Genomic DNA, 12,204 nt, shown 5'->3' on the forward strand with positions numbered 1-12,204 from the left:
TTTTCAAAAGATTTATTATTTGAAAATAGCATTTCACAATAACCTTACCAAAAACATATCTTAAGATGAATTAGAAACTAATGAGCAGAGACTATAGTATAGAAATAGCTTAGAATATAAGATTTTTCTTTCTTTTTCATGGAGGCTTCTAATTATAGAACAAGGATTGTGATTTTAAAAAAAAATATGTAAAATTGAAAGCTGATGAATGCTTAGCACGTGGTTGAATACAAATTCCTTTTTTTTTTTTTTTTTTTCCTTTTTTTTTTTTTTTTTTTCCTCTCTCTCCAGTAAGGTACATTGATGCTTAAAACTGTAGGGTTAGCCATTACAAGGAGAGTGAATCTGAAGAGAGCTAGGTAGTTCCTACCTAAAGGGAAATTAGATGACCTGTGCTTTGGAAGCAGTTGCACAGGTTGTTAGAGGACCACAGTCAGGAATTCATTTTGGGAAATCAGGTTATTTGCAAGGTGCTAACTCCTCTAGCGTAAACATCGAAGTGCTGCATAATAGATTTTTAACTGCTTCTGTCACCGACAGAGCGTGGTTTCTTACTATCTGAAGATGATCATCCTCCAGTCTAACTGGAGACGTGCTAGTTAGACCCTTATTGCCCCATGTCTTTTCTTCATTGTTTTGATCTAGCTCATTACCCCTCTGTTGAAAAGGCAGAAGCAAATGTTTGCTTGTGCTAGAAGCAAGTTGACAGCTGAGCATACTAGCTTAAGCCTCTATGAAGACAGGATAACCTAGTACGACCAGTTGTGAACCAGGGCAGCTGAGACAGATACTCATCCCATTCCATTCCCTTTGCTACAAGCAGCAGTATCCAGCAGAAGGGCAGTGGGGCCAGATAAATCTGCAGTAACATCAGAAGTCTCCAATGCAGGACTTGCCAGGCAGTCTGTCAAAGCCTTTGGACTTCTTAGCTTTAGGAATGGGTTATCTTGAAAGGGCAGTAATGCTTTCTAGGAAAGAACTGTGGAAATTTTCTAACTTAACCACAGCTTCTGATCTGTGGCCTTTGTGAGAGTGCTCTTGGGTCTTCTGAGAGTGACATCTGCAACATAGATCCTTGGATTCTGTTTTGTAGAAAATTTTGCAACTCCTTCCAGAAAGGATTCATCAGAGATGGCAATTCCATAGTATTGGTAAGTTGATTTTTCCCCGCCCCCCCCCCCCCTTCTTTCTTCTCCTCTCTTTTAAAAATTGTTTTTGTTTTGGTTTTTTTTTTTTTTTTTTAGTAGTAGTTAGTGCTACTCATTTCCTTAACCTTTTAAGTGATAGAACAGGGATTATGGCCTTAACTCTTGAAAGCTAGCAGAAGGTGGGGAAAAACACAAACAAACAAATTTTTTTTTCTTCTAGTAATAAATTTCAAAATTGGCATGGGGTCTGTATTTGTAAATGGGGAATGCTGATGATATGCACATTAATGACTTGAGGATCATTTACTTTTAATGTACACATCCCCAAAAGTTCTTACAGAAAGATGTTATGGGTTATGAAGAGGCTATGGAAGGTGATCTTTTTTTTCCTTCTGGCATTGAGAGAGTTGCCTGAGGATATCAAGTTCACCAAGATTAAATTGGAGATTGCCAAGGACTTGTTTAAAAGTTACTATCAAGTCTGACCGAGAACTCTGACATAATAATAAAGAAAAAATAAACAAACAAATACATGTATTTTTTTTTTTTTTTTCCTTCTTTTTAGGGTTGATTTTAAAGAAGCTTCTTCACACTGGAAATTCATTAAAGGTATTGAAAAAAGTTGCATACTATTTTTGTCTAAAATACTTAAGAATAAGAACATAAGGGTGAATTTTTGTGTTAAAAGCACAGGAATGAGAACCAGATCATGACTCGTGTGTCATGAAGGAATGACTTCAGATCATCAACTTTACCTTGGTAGGACTAATCACGGTAGTAATGTGTTTACGTAGAATAGCCAAGTTAGGAATGTGTGCAAATGGTTTGAAGGATTTCACGTTAAAGCAGAAGTAAGCCTTAGCCATTCATTGTTGGGGCAGGGAAACTGGTCTTGGGGCTCAGGCTGTGTTGGAAGTGGAAGATTATCTATGCCAAAGACACCTATTGGTGGGTAGTGTAATAATGGTTGACCATGAGACAAAAGCCACCCAAGTGTAACATATAGTTTTGGTACTGCAGCAAACTACTGTGCCACTCCCCTGTAAACAAGCAGGCTTGGCTGGTGCTGAAGTTCTCCAGTGTGAGAGCCAGGAGGGGACTGCTCTAAGACTTCATCACCTTGAAGAAGGAATGGAAGAGGGTGGAATGTGTCTTTCTGCTGAAAAAACTTCACTCTGTTGTTATTAGTTCACAAACACATTTAGAAATTTTATGACAGTCCTTGTATTTTCTGGAAAATTCACATGGCATCTTGCAGTGCTATAGCCAAGCAAGTGACTATAGACTTGTGTTGGTTTTCTTCCTCTTTCCTCTTCCTGGAAATGCTTTTGTATGTTCTGGGACAGGTTAACTTGTTCCATTTTTTTTCCTTTTAAGATACGCCGAGAGGGTGTGCGTCTCTTTCTTTTGTGGCTGCAAGCACTTCAGAATAACTGTAGTAAAGAACAATTATGGATGTTTTCTTGCTTGATTCCTGGATTTTCATCACCACAGTCTGAATATGGCCCCCGAACACTAGACAATCTCATTAACCCTCCACTTAATGCTCAAGAAAGTGAGTAATTTGGTTATATTTCTCAATACTCTAGGTAATTCTTAGCACAGAAAAGCCAAGTTGAAGTAACAAAGAAATTATGTATGTACCCAGCAAGATTATGGAGCTGTTAATGAGTTTCTTGGTAGCTTATCAGGTCTTCTTCCAAGACTAACTTTTTTTTTCCCTATTGTTGTTGTTTTTCCAAGTTGGGTTGGGGTTTTTTGTTTATTTATTTGTTGGTTTTTTTGGTTGGTGTTTTTTTTTTTTTTTTTTTTTTTTTGTTTAAGGTATGGTATAGTAGCTTAACACATAGCATGTGTTTAAATTGGTTAATGACCAATTTTATGTAATTTTTCTTAAGGGTTACAAGCAGATGCTGCATCTACTGCAAACTTGCACAGGCAGATTCCGCTTGTGTTGAACACTGCTGCACTGGCTTTGGCTATGCTCTAGGGAGCAAGCTATGCAAACCAGTTTCTGGTATGTCCTTCAAGAGGTTGTTAGGGCTGCGAGTAAAGACAAATGGTTGATCTTCCTGCTGTGCCTGTGTATGACCAGGCAATTAAAGCTGTGGTATTCTTGTGGTGGCTTGGAATCTTCCAAAAGAATTAGACCTTGTAAATTGCAAAACCTGAGGTCATAAAGGTCTGCAGTAGTGGAAAGGCTTGAGCATTCTGAGATAAGCTTTTTATACTTTCTAGATCTTAATTTTTTTTAATGTGAAGGTCATTAACTTGGCTAGTCAATAGAGTGAGGATGATTTTTCTATTAAGATGGTTCTTATGACAGTTTTTCCTTTGACCATTCACTCTAGCAGTAAGTATCAGATTCTGATTACTTTGGGGAGTTTCTTGCTTCCTAACTCCATTTACTCCTGCTAGTAGGATTTTAAACTCATTTATTAATCAATTTTGTTATGGATGGGGTCATAAGTGCAAACTGTGCATTCACATAAACGTGAATAAGAAGCTAACCACCTTTTCCTCTGAACATTAAGTGCTGTTACTTTTTTTCCATCTCCACCCAATGTTTTAGAGCTGCCACAAGCACTGCTTGTAGAGGCAAGTAGTATCTCCTTGACTGATAATTAAATTTACTGAAACCTAGCAGATGAATTCTGTGGCAGGATAACTCTGCAGATAAGTTTGCTACATAATTTAAGCCCTGTTCTGGAGTTATCTTGCATATATCTCTGCTGAGGGAAAGGAGGAACAAATTAAAGGGGATGTAGGCAGCGTAGAAATGTGGAGGGCAAAGACTGAAATGCAAACATCTAACTACAGGAGCAAGAGAAGAGTAAGCTTTAGAGTAGCTTCACTGTAGAGGCAAAGGAAGGATAGAGCTAGTAAAACAACACAAATGCAAGTGACCAACTGCTAAATGAAGAAAATCGTGAGAAATGCAAATAAAGATTTGGCATTTGTGCAACACAAATGTTAAGCTATTGTTTGCATAAATTCCAAAAGAAGTGGATTATGCCTTCTGGAAAAAAAGGGTCTTGGCAGGTAGATTCCCAAGGTATACAGGGAGAAATTAGTTATTATCTGCTGTGGTTTTATATGTGTAAAAATCACTTCTGTGATGGTTCATTAGCTAAATTTTTCTAATTTTCATTAATCTATGGGTGGATTGTTTTGCCTGTAACTGTCTCTACATACCCCAGTGTATTTCTACTTTCATAACTTGGTAGATACTTATGCATGAGAAGAAATGGTCTAAATGTTAGATGTACTTTTTTATTATTATTATTTTCTTAAATAGCTCAAGTGACTATAGAGGAAATCACTCCACTTGTTCCTCCACAATCAGGAGATAAAGGACAAGAAGATTTAACAAGCTATTTCTTAGAAGCACTTTTGAAATACATAGTAATTCAGGTATGTTCTATAGTTTTCAAGCAAAGAAATATGAAACTAACACCTGTTTGTCTGTTACAAGACGTTTACTAGTAGCACTGCAAATCTATATGAAAATGTTATAAACATTCCTCCCCCTTGCTTCTCCTTCAAGTGTCCTTTGTAAAAAGTAAATCCTAGAATATCTTCACTTATCTTCTGTGTGAAGGCTCATAGGTTTGTTTACCACATGGTCTCACATCAAATTGCAGCATGGAGAGAAAAGAATTACCAGTCACTTCCAGCAATGCTGCTTCCAGCTTCTTTCCCATTTTCATCTCCCCCTCCCTGCCCTTGTTGCCTTGAACAGTGGAAGTATCAACTGTGCTCACTCATGTGGGTTTTGTGGTGGTTGGAGACTTTGCTTTTCAAACTAAGAGGAAATTTCTAACTGAAAGCGTTGGATTTTTGTGATACAGGCGTTTAATGAGTTCCAAACTTTTGCTGGTCTTTTGCGTAGATTTACACTTGAGGCAACTGACAAAACCATACAAAAACAGGATGTCAGACTCAATCGTCTGTAAGACTGGGAGTACCAGTGTCTGTGCTTAGCTGAAGGAAAAATATGCCCCTATCTTTCTGGAATTTCTGCTGTTACAGTAGATAACATACATACAGCCTCTCTTTTCTTTGATGGAAACACTGAGCTACTGGAAGGTCCTGGTTAGTAGGAATGCTCCAGGGTGTTTAGAGCATGACATAAAGATTGTGACTTTCTAGCACGATCTTGTTTGTTTGTTGGGGTTTTTTGGTTGGTTGTTTTCTTGTTTTTGTGTTTTTTTTTTTGTTTTTTTTTTTTTTTATCTGATCAGCAAGATACTATCCAGATCTTGTAGGGATGGTGCCAGGACTTCTGTTGGTATCTTAACTGTGCTCTCTGGGACTATAGTTTTAGGAGTCTTATAAGCTTACATGTAATACAGTACGCTGCACAGAGAAAATTTGGTATTACTGCTACAGCTGAGGAAGTGAACCTTTTCAAAAGAGAAACAATTGAATGCAGTATGCAGTACATATTTGGAACGCTTCAGATCTGACAAAGCTTATGAGTTAGGTTCTGCTTAAAAGTAGTTGCACTGCTAAGATTACAGTTAGTGATAGTGCTATGTGAACACCAGGTAATATGATCTTGCAGATAACAAGCTACCTAAAAGGCAGATAGATGACGGAGCTGAACTGTGCACAGAAAATAAAGACTTGAATGAGTATCTAGTCCACAGCGTGCAACTCAGGTCCACACTATGTTCTTCTCTTCATACTTTGACACTTCCATGATCTTAGCCAGTACTTGAAATGGACAGGGCATTGCAAGAGATCCTATCAAAAACTGTGGCCTAGCTATTACATTTTGTGAAATTGATTGGCTGGACAATTAGCACATGGTGCTTCTGAGCCTGCTCTGCTATCCTATGCCCAGCAAACTGCTTGGCTGCATGATGTCCTGTAGGTGTTCCAGGGTACTGCCTTCTGGGTCAGACGTCCAGCAGAACCTAGTTGGGTATCTACCCATAAGTTTTAATTCACACTTTTGCAGGTTGTGCTAGAGAAGATGGACAGAGCCTGAGCAATGTCCTCTAGGTGACCCTCTTGAGCAGGGAGGTTGGATTTGATGACCTCCAATGGTCCCTTCCAACCTCAACCATTTCATGGCTTCCCTTTATCTGTCTTACTCTGTGAATTTGCAGATCTGGAATAATTTGCAACCTCATTTTTGTTGCTTCCAACATCTCCCAGTTTGAACAGATCATACTTGTGATCTCTAGGGTAAGCTTAATGATGATCGTTCACTTAAAATAAAAATACCCCTTACATTCTTGAAGACAACTGCCCTCTCTGTAATATATTGGTAGTGTTATATTTACATTTAGATGAATCATTAAGTCAGGTGTCATAGAACTTGTTCACTGTGTGAATGCAAAGATTTTTGCTGAAGTCTCTTTAGAGGCACTGATAATCTCAAGCTGAATAGTTACTGCTTTGATATTAAGTTCAGCTAAAAGACTTTGTGTCACTAATTTCTATGTATTAGTCACCTGTTCTGTTGAATTATATTAGGGAGATATATATATGTGTGTGTGTATTTATACTCCATTCTAAAGACTCAAATAAACCAAAAATAAGTAAACAAAAAAAAAAAAAAAAAAAGGTGGGTGGAGAAAAAAAAGCTTCCTTTATTTTATTTATGGTAGACTTGGCAGAATACCCAGCTCTGCAGGATTCTCCAGGACAAAGATGGAAACTGCATGTTGGGTTTATTATTAAGGAGAACTTACCATGCTTTTCAGCAGGAGAACATTTCATATTTGGGAAGGCTTAGCACTCAGATCCGTGCAACCTCAAAGTTGCATCTTCTGCCACTTGTCATTGACAGATTTGTTTGTTTCATATTGCCAACTGCACAAATAAATCCAAGTACCTATGATAATGAATATATGGACACTTGCTAGTTGAAATGTATTAAAAGAAATTGTCAAACTAATGTTCAGTGTAGCATGGGTAGTTGTCCTTTGCTTATAAAACATTTTGAAATATAAAACCAGTTTTGTTAAAACAGTCAATTTGGGTGTACTCCCTAGCTTGGCAAGATGGCTTTTATGCAAATGTATTTCTATTGGTTTTGGTATTTGATGTGTTCAAGTTCTTTTGAAGCAACATTTTGGAAGAGAACTATCTTTGTTTCATTGACATTTCATAGCTAGTTTCTGTTCCATCTTTCAAAAAGTGTTTATTAAAATGCATTCTTTTGTCCAAAGAAGTAACTTAAGATATTTCATCAGTCATCTTTCTCTTCTACTTCTAGATGCTTACTTTATCCAACTTCTTTTTTCTTTAAGGTTAAGAGTTTAGAATGGAAGAACAAGGAAAACCAGGAAAAGGGATTTTCGTTTTTATTCTCAAATTTTAAGAAATACTACTTGCCTTCTATTTTCCCAAACATCTGTAAGGAGACCAGCTTGTATAACCCTATACTTGGTAAGTGTTAACACAGCTGATTAAAATCATTACATTTTCTCTAGTAGAGAGTATAACAAACCATTTTTTTTATTGGGTCATTTTGCCCATAAAGAACGTTCTCCAAAAGTATTTATTATGAAAGAAAATGTTATGGTTCCTCTTTATGGTTTTCAGTTCTCTGTTTGTGGAGGCACCTGACCCTTTGTTTAGAGTCAATCTAGCTATATGAACCTGATTCAGGAAAAGTTAATGTTCCTGTAAAACAGTTCTTTAACGTGACCTCCACTGTCAACTTAAGTTGGGCTCTCAGGAGAAACTACTGCTGCTGAGATAAAAGGTGTTAGTGTGCCATTCTTTGGGAGCTGTTGGCTTTATCTGTACAGAGTCACAGTGTTTGGATCATATGGTGCTTGTTCATAGTTTGGCCAGGGCAAAGTTAGTTATGTTTTTTGTGTCAACTGTATTTTGTGAAGAGGAAAGGAAGTAGTGAGTAGGAAGAGGAAGTTAGAGTTTAACAGAATCTTTAAAGCTGATGGTGCTAGAATATATCTTTCCGTATAGAGAGGAGAAATTTAGGTGTTTTCTAAGAAAACCTAACTAGAGTTTTGCTCAGAGGTTTTTAGCCCATTCTAAACTAGAACATTGTTTGCGAATCTTGATTTTTTTAGTACTTCAGGTTTGCAAGTACCCATGCACATGTTGGTTGTAAGACAGTAGAGTTCAAGACTCTTGTTTGCAAAGCAGTACCACATACATAGGCTTTAAGCTGCCATTTCGTTAGTTGAATAATACAGACACCTCACTGTGCCTCTTACCGGTTTATGTGGTATCTCAAAAGGGTTAGTAGTGATCTCCAGACACAATTTCATATTCTAAAATCAAGCTGCCAGGGAAGTTTGTTGAAAAAGGTCTTAGATTCTGCCAGGCCATGTACATGTATTTGGATGTGGCTTTCTTCAGAGATGGATGTTTCAAAACCATGTTCTCCTGAGAAACACAAGCAGTGGACCATCTCATCTAGGGGAGAAGAAATAATATAAATCTAGCCATAAACAAAGCAGAACAAGAGTTGTGTGAAGATGCTGAAGTGATAAAATAGGTACAAGAGGGATGGTAAGCGATGCTGAGATGCTGAGAAAGCAAACCTACTTTTGCTTGACATCCTTAAAAAAGAAATGTGGAAATGATATTTTCTCTTCCTATGAAGATCTTGATTGAGTCTTCCATAGTCCATGTAGTCATCTCTCTTTACTGTGAACTGTAAACAAGAAGCTTTCAAGACCTTAGAAAAGACCAGGACAATGGGAAGCAAAAAGAAGAAATGGGCACAGATCTCCAAAACTATTATCAAAAGCTGTGCAAGGTCAGCGAGAAAAATTTTGGGAAGAATACAGTAATGAAAACAACAGAAACACTGGTAAGTAGAATAGCCTTTTCTCCTCTAAGAAGTTCTTCTCTGGCATGCGTCTTCCCACCCTACTTGTGAACAATTCTGTGCCTGTTCTGAACAAAATTGACAGCATTTAGGCAGAAAACAGAGCAAATTTGGGCACTGAGCCTGCTACTAAAAACAGCTTCTTATGCTACTGGTGTAATGTTTAATTTAGGGGTAGTCATGAGGTACAAACCAAAACAGTAGTTTTAGTAAGCAGGGCTTTACTGCAGATAGTATATTGAATTGAGCTTTTCTTTTTCTTTTTATTTCTTTTTTTTCTTTTCCTTCTTTCTGTGAAGGCAGATTTTTAGGTAAGTATATTAGTTGCAATAACAAGCACCAGTTGTTGCAATTATACGAAGCTGGTATTGTGCTTCCTCCAAATTCTGTCTTGAGTATTACAGGCTTAGAAGAGCCCATGAGATTGGTTTGGGGCTTTGTTTGTTTGTTTGTTTTGAATGTCTTTTAACATCTGTTTAGAATCCGGTAAGACAGGCTGTAGAAACTGTTCAGTAAGAACTACAGATCTGACAGTAAGATTCCAAGGGCACTGTTTCTTTTGTTATAGTAATGTGCCTTTGTGCCGTTTCCAAGGCATTTAGATGGGCTGCCGCTTCTACTGCGAAACAGAGTGAGCGCTCTTATAGCTCTCTGCAGCTGTTCATTCTGTCTGAACCCTTTATTACCTTAGAAAGTAAGCGTGGTCAAAACTACAAGTGTCCACCATTATAACTTTTTGCTAGCCTTTTCATTTTCTACCTTGTGTATGTCTTCCACCTACAGCTTCCTGCCGTTTTTGGCACCAGCTTACATCAAGTTCCTAGAGGGGAGAGGGTGGGGGTGGGGAAAGACCTAAAACAAAAGAGAGAGGAAAAATGGAAAGTTGGGGGAAGGAAATATTTCCTCTTGCACTACTTGAGTTAATCTAATAAGGTTTTTTGCTTTGGTTTTATGTCAACGTCCTCATTTGAAGCCTGGACAACTACTTCCAAGGTGGACAGAAATGTGAAAATACAAGAAATGACTGAAGGAAGATGCATTTGAGAATCAGCTGCACCAAATAATATAGTTGAGAGGGAATAGAGAATGAGGATGTTCTGAGAGGATATCATGAAACTACAGGAGACGGTGTGCTGCAGAGACACGTTTACTGCATGTCTACTGAATGTCTTGTCCTTTTGAAAATAGTGCAAGTACTGCAGGCTTCATGCTCTGCTGAATGCTAATAGATACCAGAGGGAACTGATTTTTGTATCTTTAAATATTGCACTAGCAGACATCTGCTTCCTTTTTACACTGATTGTGCTGTTGTATATGCTTCTGTTTAAGGTACATTAATTTTCTTACTAACCTGCTGCTTTCCACAGAATGAAAACAATATACTAGTTTTTGTAGTACATAAACTACTGTAGTAGTTGTAGTAAATAAACTCTTTGTAAGCTTTTAAAGTATTCTGTGCATTTATTACTGAGGTGGATTGTATGCAAGAGTCACATAGGTTTTTTTCCTCCTAAAATAATGCTTCCATTAAAAATAGTGGATGTAACTTTAAAGTCTGTTCTGGAAACATTCCTCAGTTTAGCAGCATCATGATGAGTTTATCACTGCTTTTGTATGTGGCTGTTGAAGTGGCACTGAGATACACCAGCTTGGATATCCTCGATGCTAGTGCTGGATTTTGTGTTGTGTATTTGTAACGTTAGCAATGAAACCTTTCCAGCAGTCTGGCTGGAAGTGTTCACTTCAAATGCCTAAAAAAGGCTGTCGTAAGTCAATTGCCTAGATAGTAGCTGAATATTTCTTTGCTGCTATCCAGATTTGTTCCTCCTGGATTACGAGGCTATCATGTGTCAGAAGTTATGCTGGATTCCTTAAAACAACTAAACAACTCTCAACCTTGCATTAGTAAGATACAGTCAAGGAACAACTTTATATTCTTCAATATGACTACTTTGCATCTTCTTTGACTCCCACCATTGGTATCTTTAAACTGCCTTCTGGCCTGTAAAACCATGGAATCTATCTCTTAGTCAGATCTGGATAGGACTGTCATTTTCCATGCCTCCTTATTTCTATTTTCTGTTTGGTTTTTTGTTTGGGTGTTTTTTTCCCTGTTTGGGGTTTTTTGTTGTTTTGTTTATTTGTTTTTTGCGGGGAGAGGAAGTTGCTGTCACCAGAGGAAAGTAATGATACTGAAACACCAGCAGCACAGTGTGTTCTGACAGCATGTGTTATAGTTGGTTCTCAGACAAATTTTCATTTATTTCTTGTATCAGAGCAGATCTCATACTTGCCCTTCTAGAACTAGGAATAGACTTGGCATGCCACTCCCAAAGAAATGTCATTCACAGCTGAAAGTACTTCAGACTGATGATTGGTATTGCAGAAATGACATTTTGCAGTATCGGGTTGGCTGATACATGCATGGCTGGAGTTGAACTGGGCTGTTGATATTTGTCCAAGCAGAAATGTGCATTATGCACAATTTAAAAAAACAGTCCATATGTGTGCCCCTTCCCCCTGCCCTCCCTGCTCCATCTTTGTAATGTATTTACTATGCATGTAAATTCCAAGCTTGTTGAGTTGTTAAGGACTGTCACTTTTTCTGAGGCAGATTCAGGAATACTGATGACACTATCGGCATCTGTGTCACTAGCACAGTAGAGAACCAGAAGAACTAAATGGTTCTGAGCCGTCACGTAGAATGCCTGATGAGAAAATGGAATTGTAGGCTATAGACCCCAAATAACCACAGTGCCTGGCATTTGGCACACCACTGGGTGTGATTCGTTAATATTCCCTGCAAGCCAGTATGCAGAAGTTATGACCACAGAATCATCTTTCAGCTAAGTCATAGGAAGATGCATGTGCCCTTGTTCTGGCAGCAAACTCCAGCAAAATTAGCTAGTGCAGATCTGGCACTAGATGAAGCTGCCAAACTCGCATGGCTTTGGAGCAGAACATCTCTCTGTTCTATTCATCTTTCACCTACTGCAGGGCCAGAAGAGACTGTGCTTATTGTATTTACTGTTAGAATACAGTTTGGAATTAAAGTTTTCCCATTATAGCCGTGATTAGATGTTGGGATCTGTATCAGTGAACGAATTATGACCCTTAGTGCTAATTATATTGCTTTACTGTGAATTGCTGCAGACCACTATAGAGATCTTTCTAGGGATGCATTAGGAAATGTGATGATCACTTGCCTCTGAACTGCACCTGCTTTTCCCAGAA

The 12,204-nt window shown here is 38.0% G+C and overlaps 1 protein-coding gene and 1 long non-coding RNA gene across 14 annotated transcripts in view; both read left to right on the forward strand.

The window, feature by feature from the left end:
• Positions 1–12,204, forward strand: part of RALGAPA1 (Ral GTPase activating protein catalytic subunit alpha 1) — a 128,559-nt gene that overhangs the window by 13,579 nt on the left and 102,776 nt on the right. For all 13 annotated transcript variants that reach the window (XM_030481881.1, XM_030481876.1, XM_030481877.1 and 10 more), the window contains exons 4-8: positions 1,094–1,151; positions 1,714–1,757; positions 2,526–2,703; positions 4,447–4,562; positions 7,415–7,553. In XM_030481881.1, the coding sequence (XP_030337741.1) occupies positions 1,094–1,151; positions 1,714–1,757; positions 2,526–2,703; positions 4,447–4,562; positions 7,415–7,553 (535 nt within the window). The remainder of the gene's footprint in view (positions 1–1,093; positions 1,152–1,713; positions 1,758–2,525; positions 2,704–4,446; positions 4,563–7,414; positions 7,554–12,204) is intronic.
• Positions 7,563–10,413, forward strand: LOC115606272. Its single transcript, XR_003990873.1, has 2 exons — positions 7,563–8,952; positions 9,944–10,413. It is a non-coding gene; the product is annotated as an uncharacterized LOC115606272 (long non-coding RNA).

The sequence above is a fragment of the Strigops habroptila genome, chromosome 4 (assembly GCF_004027225.2).
Source record: "Strigops habroptila isolate Jane chromosome 4, bStrHab1.2.pri, whole genome shotgun sequence".
In the NCBI taxonomy this organism is placed as follows: Eukaryota; Metazoa; Chordata; class Aves; order Psittaciformes; family Psittacidae; genus Strigops; species Strigops habroptila.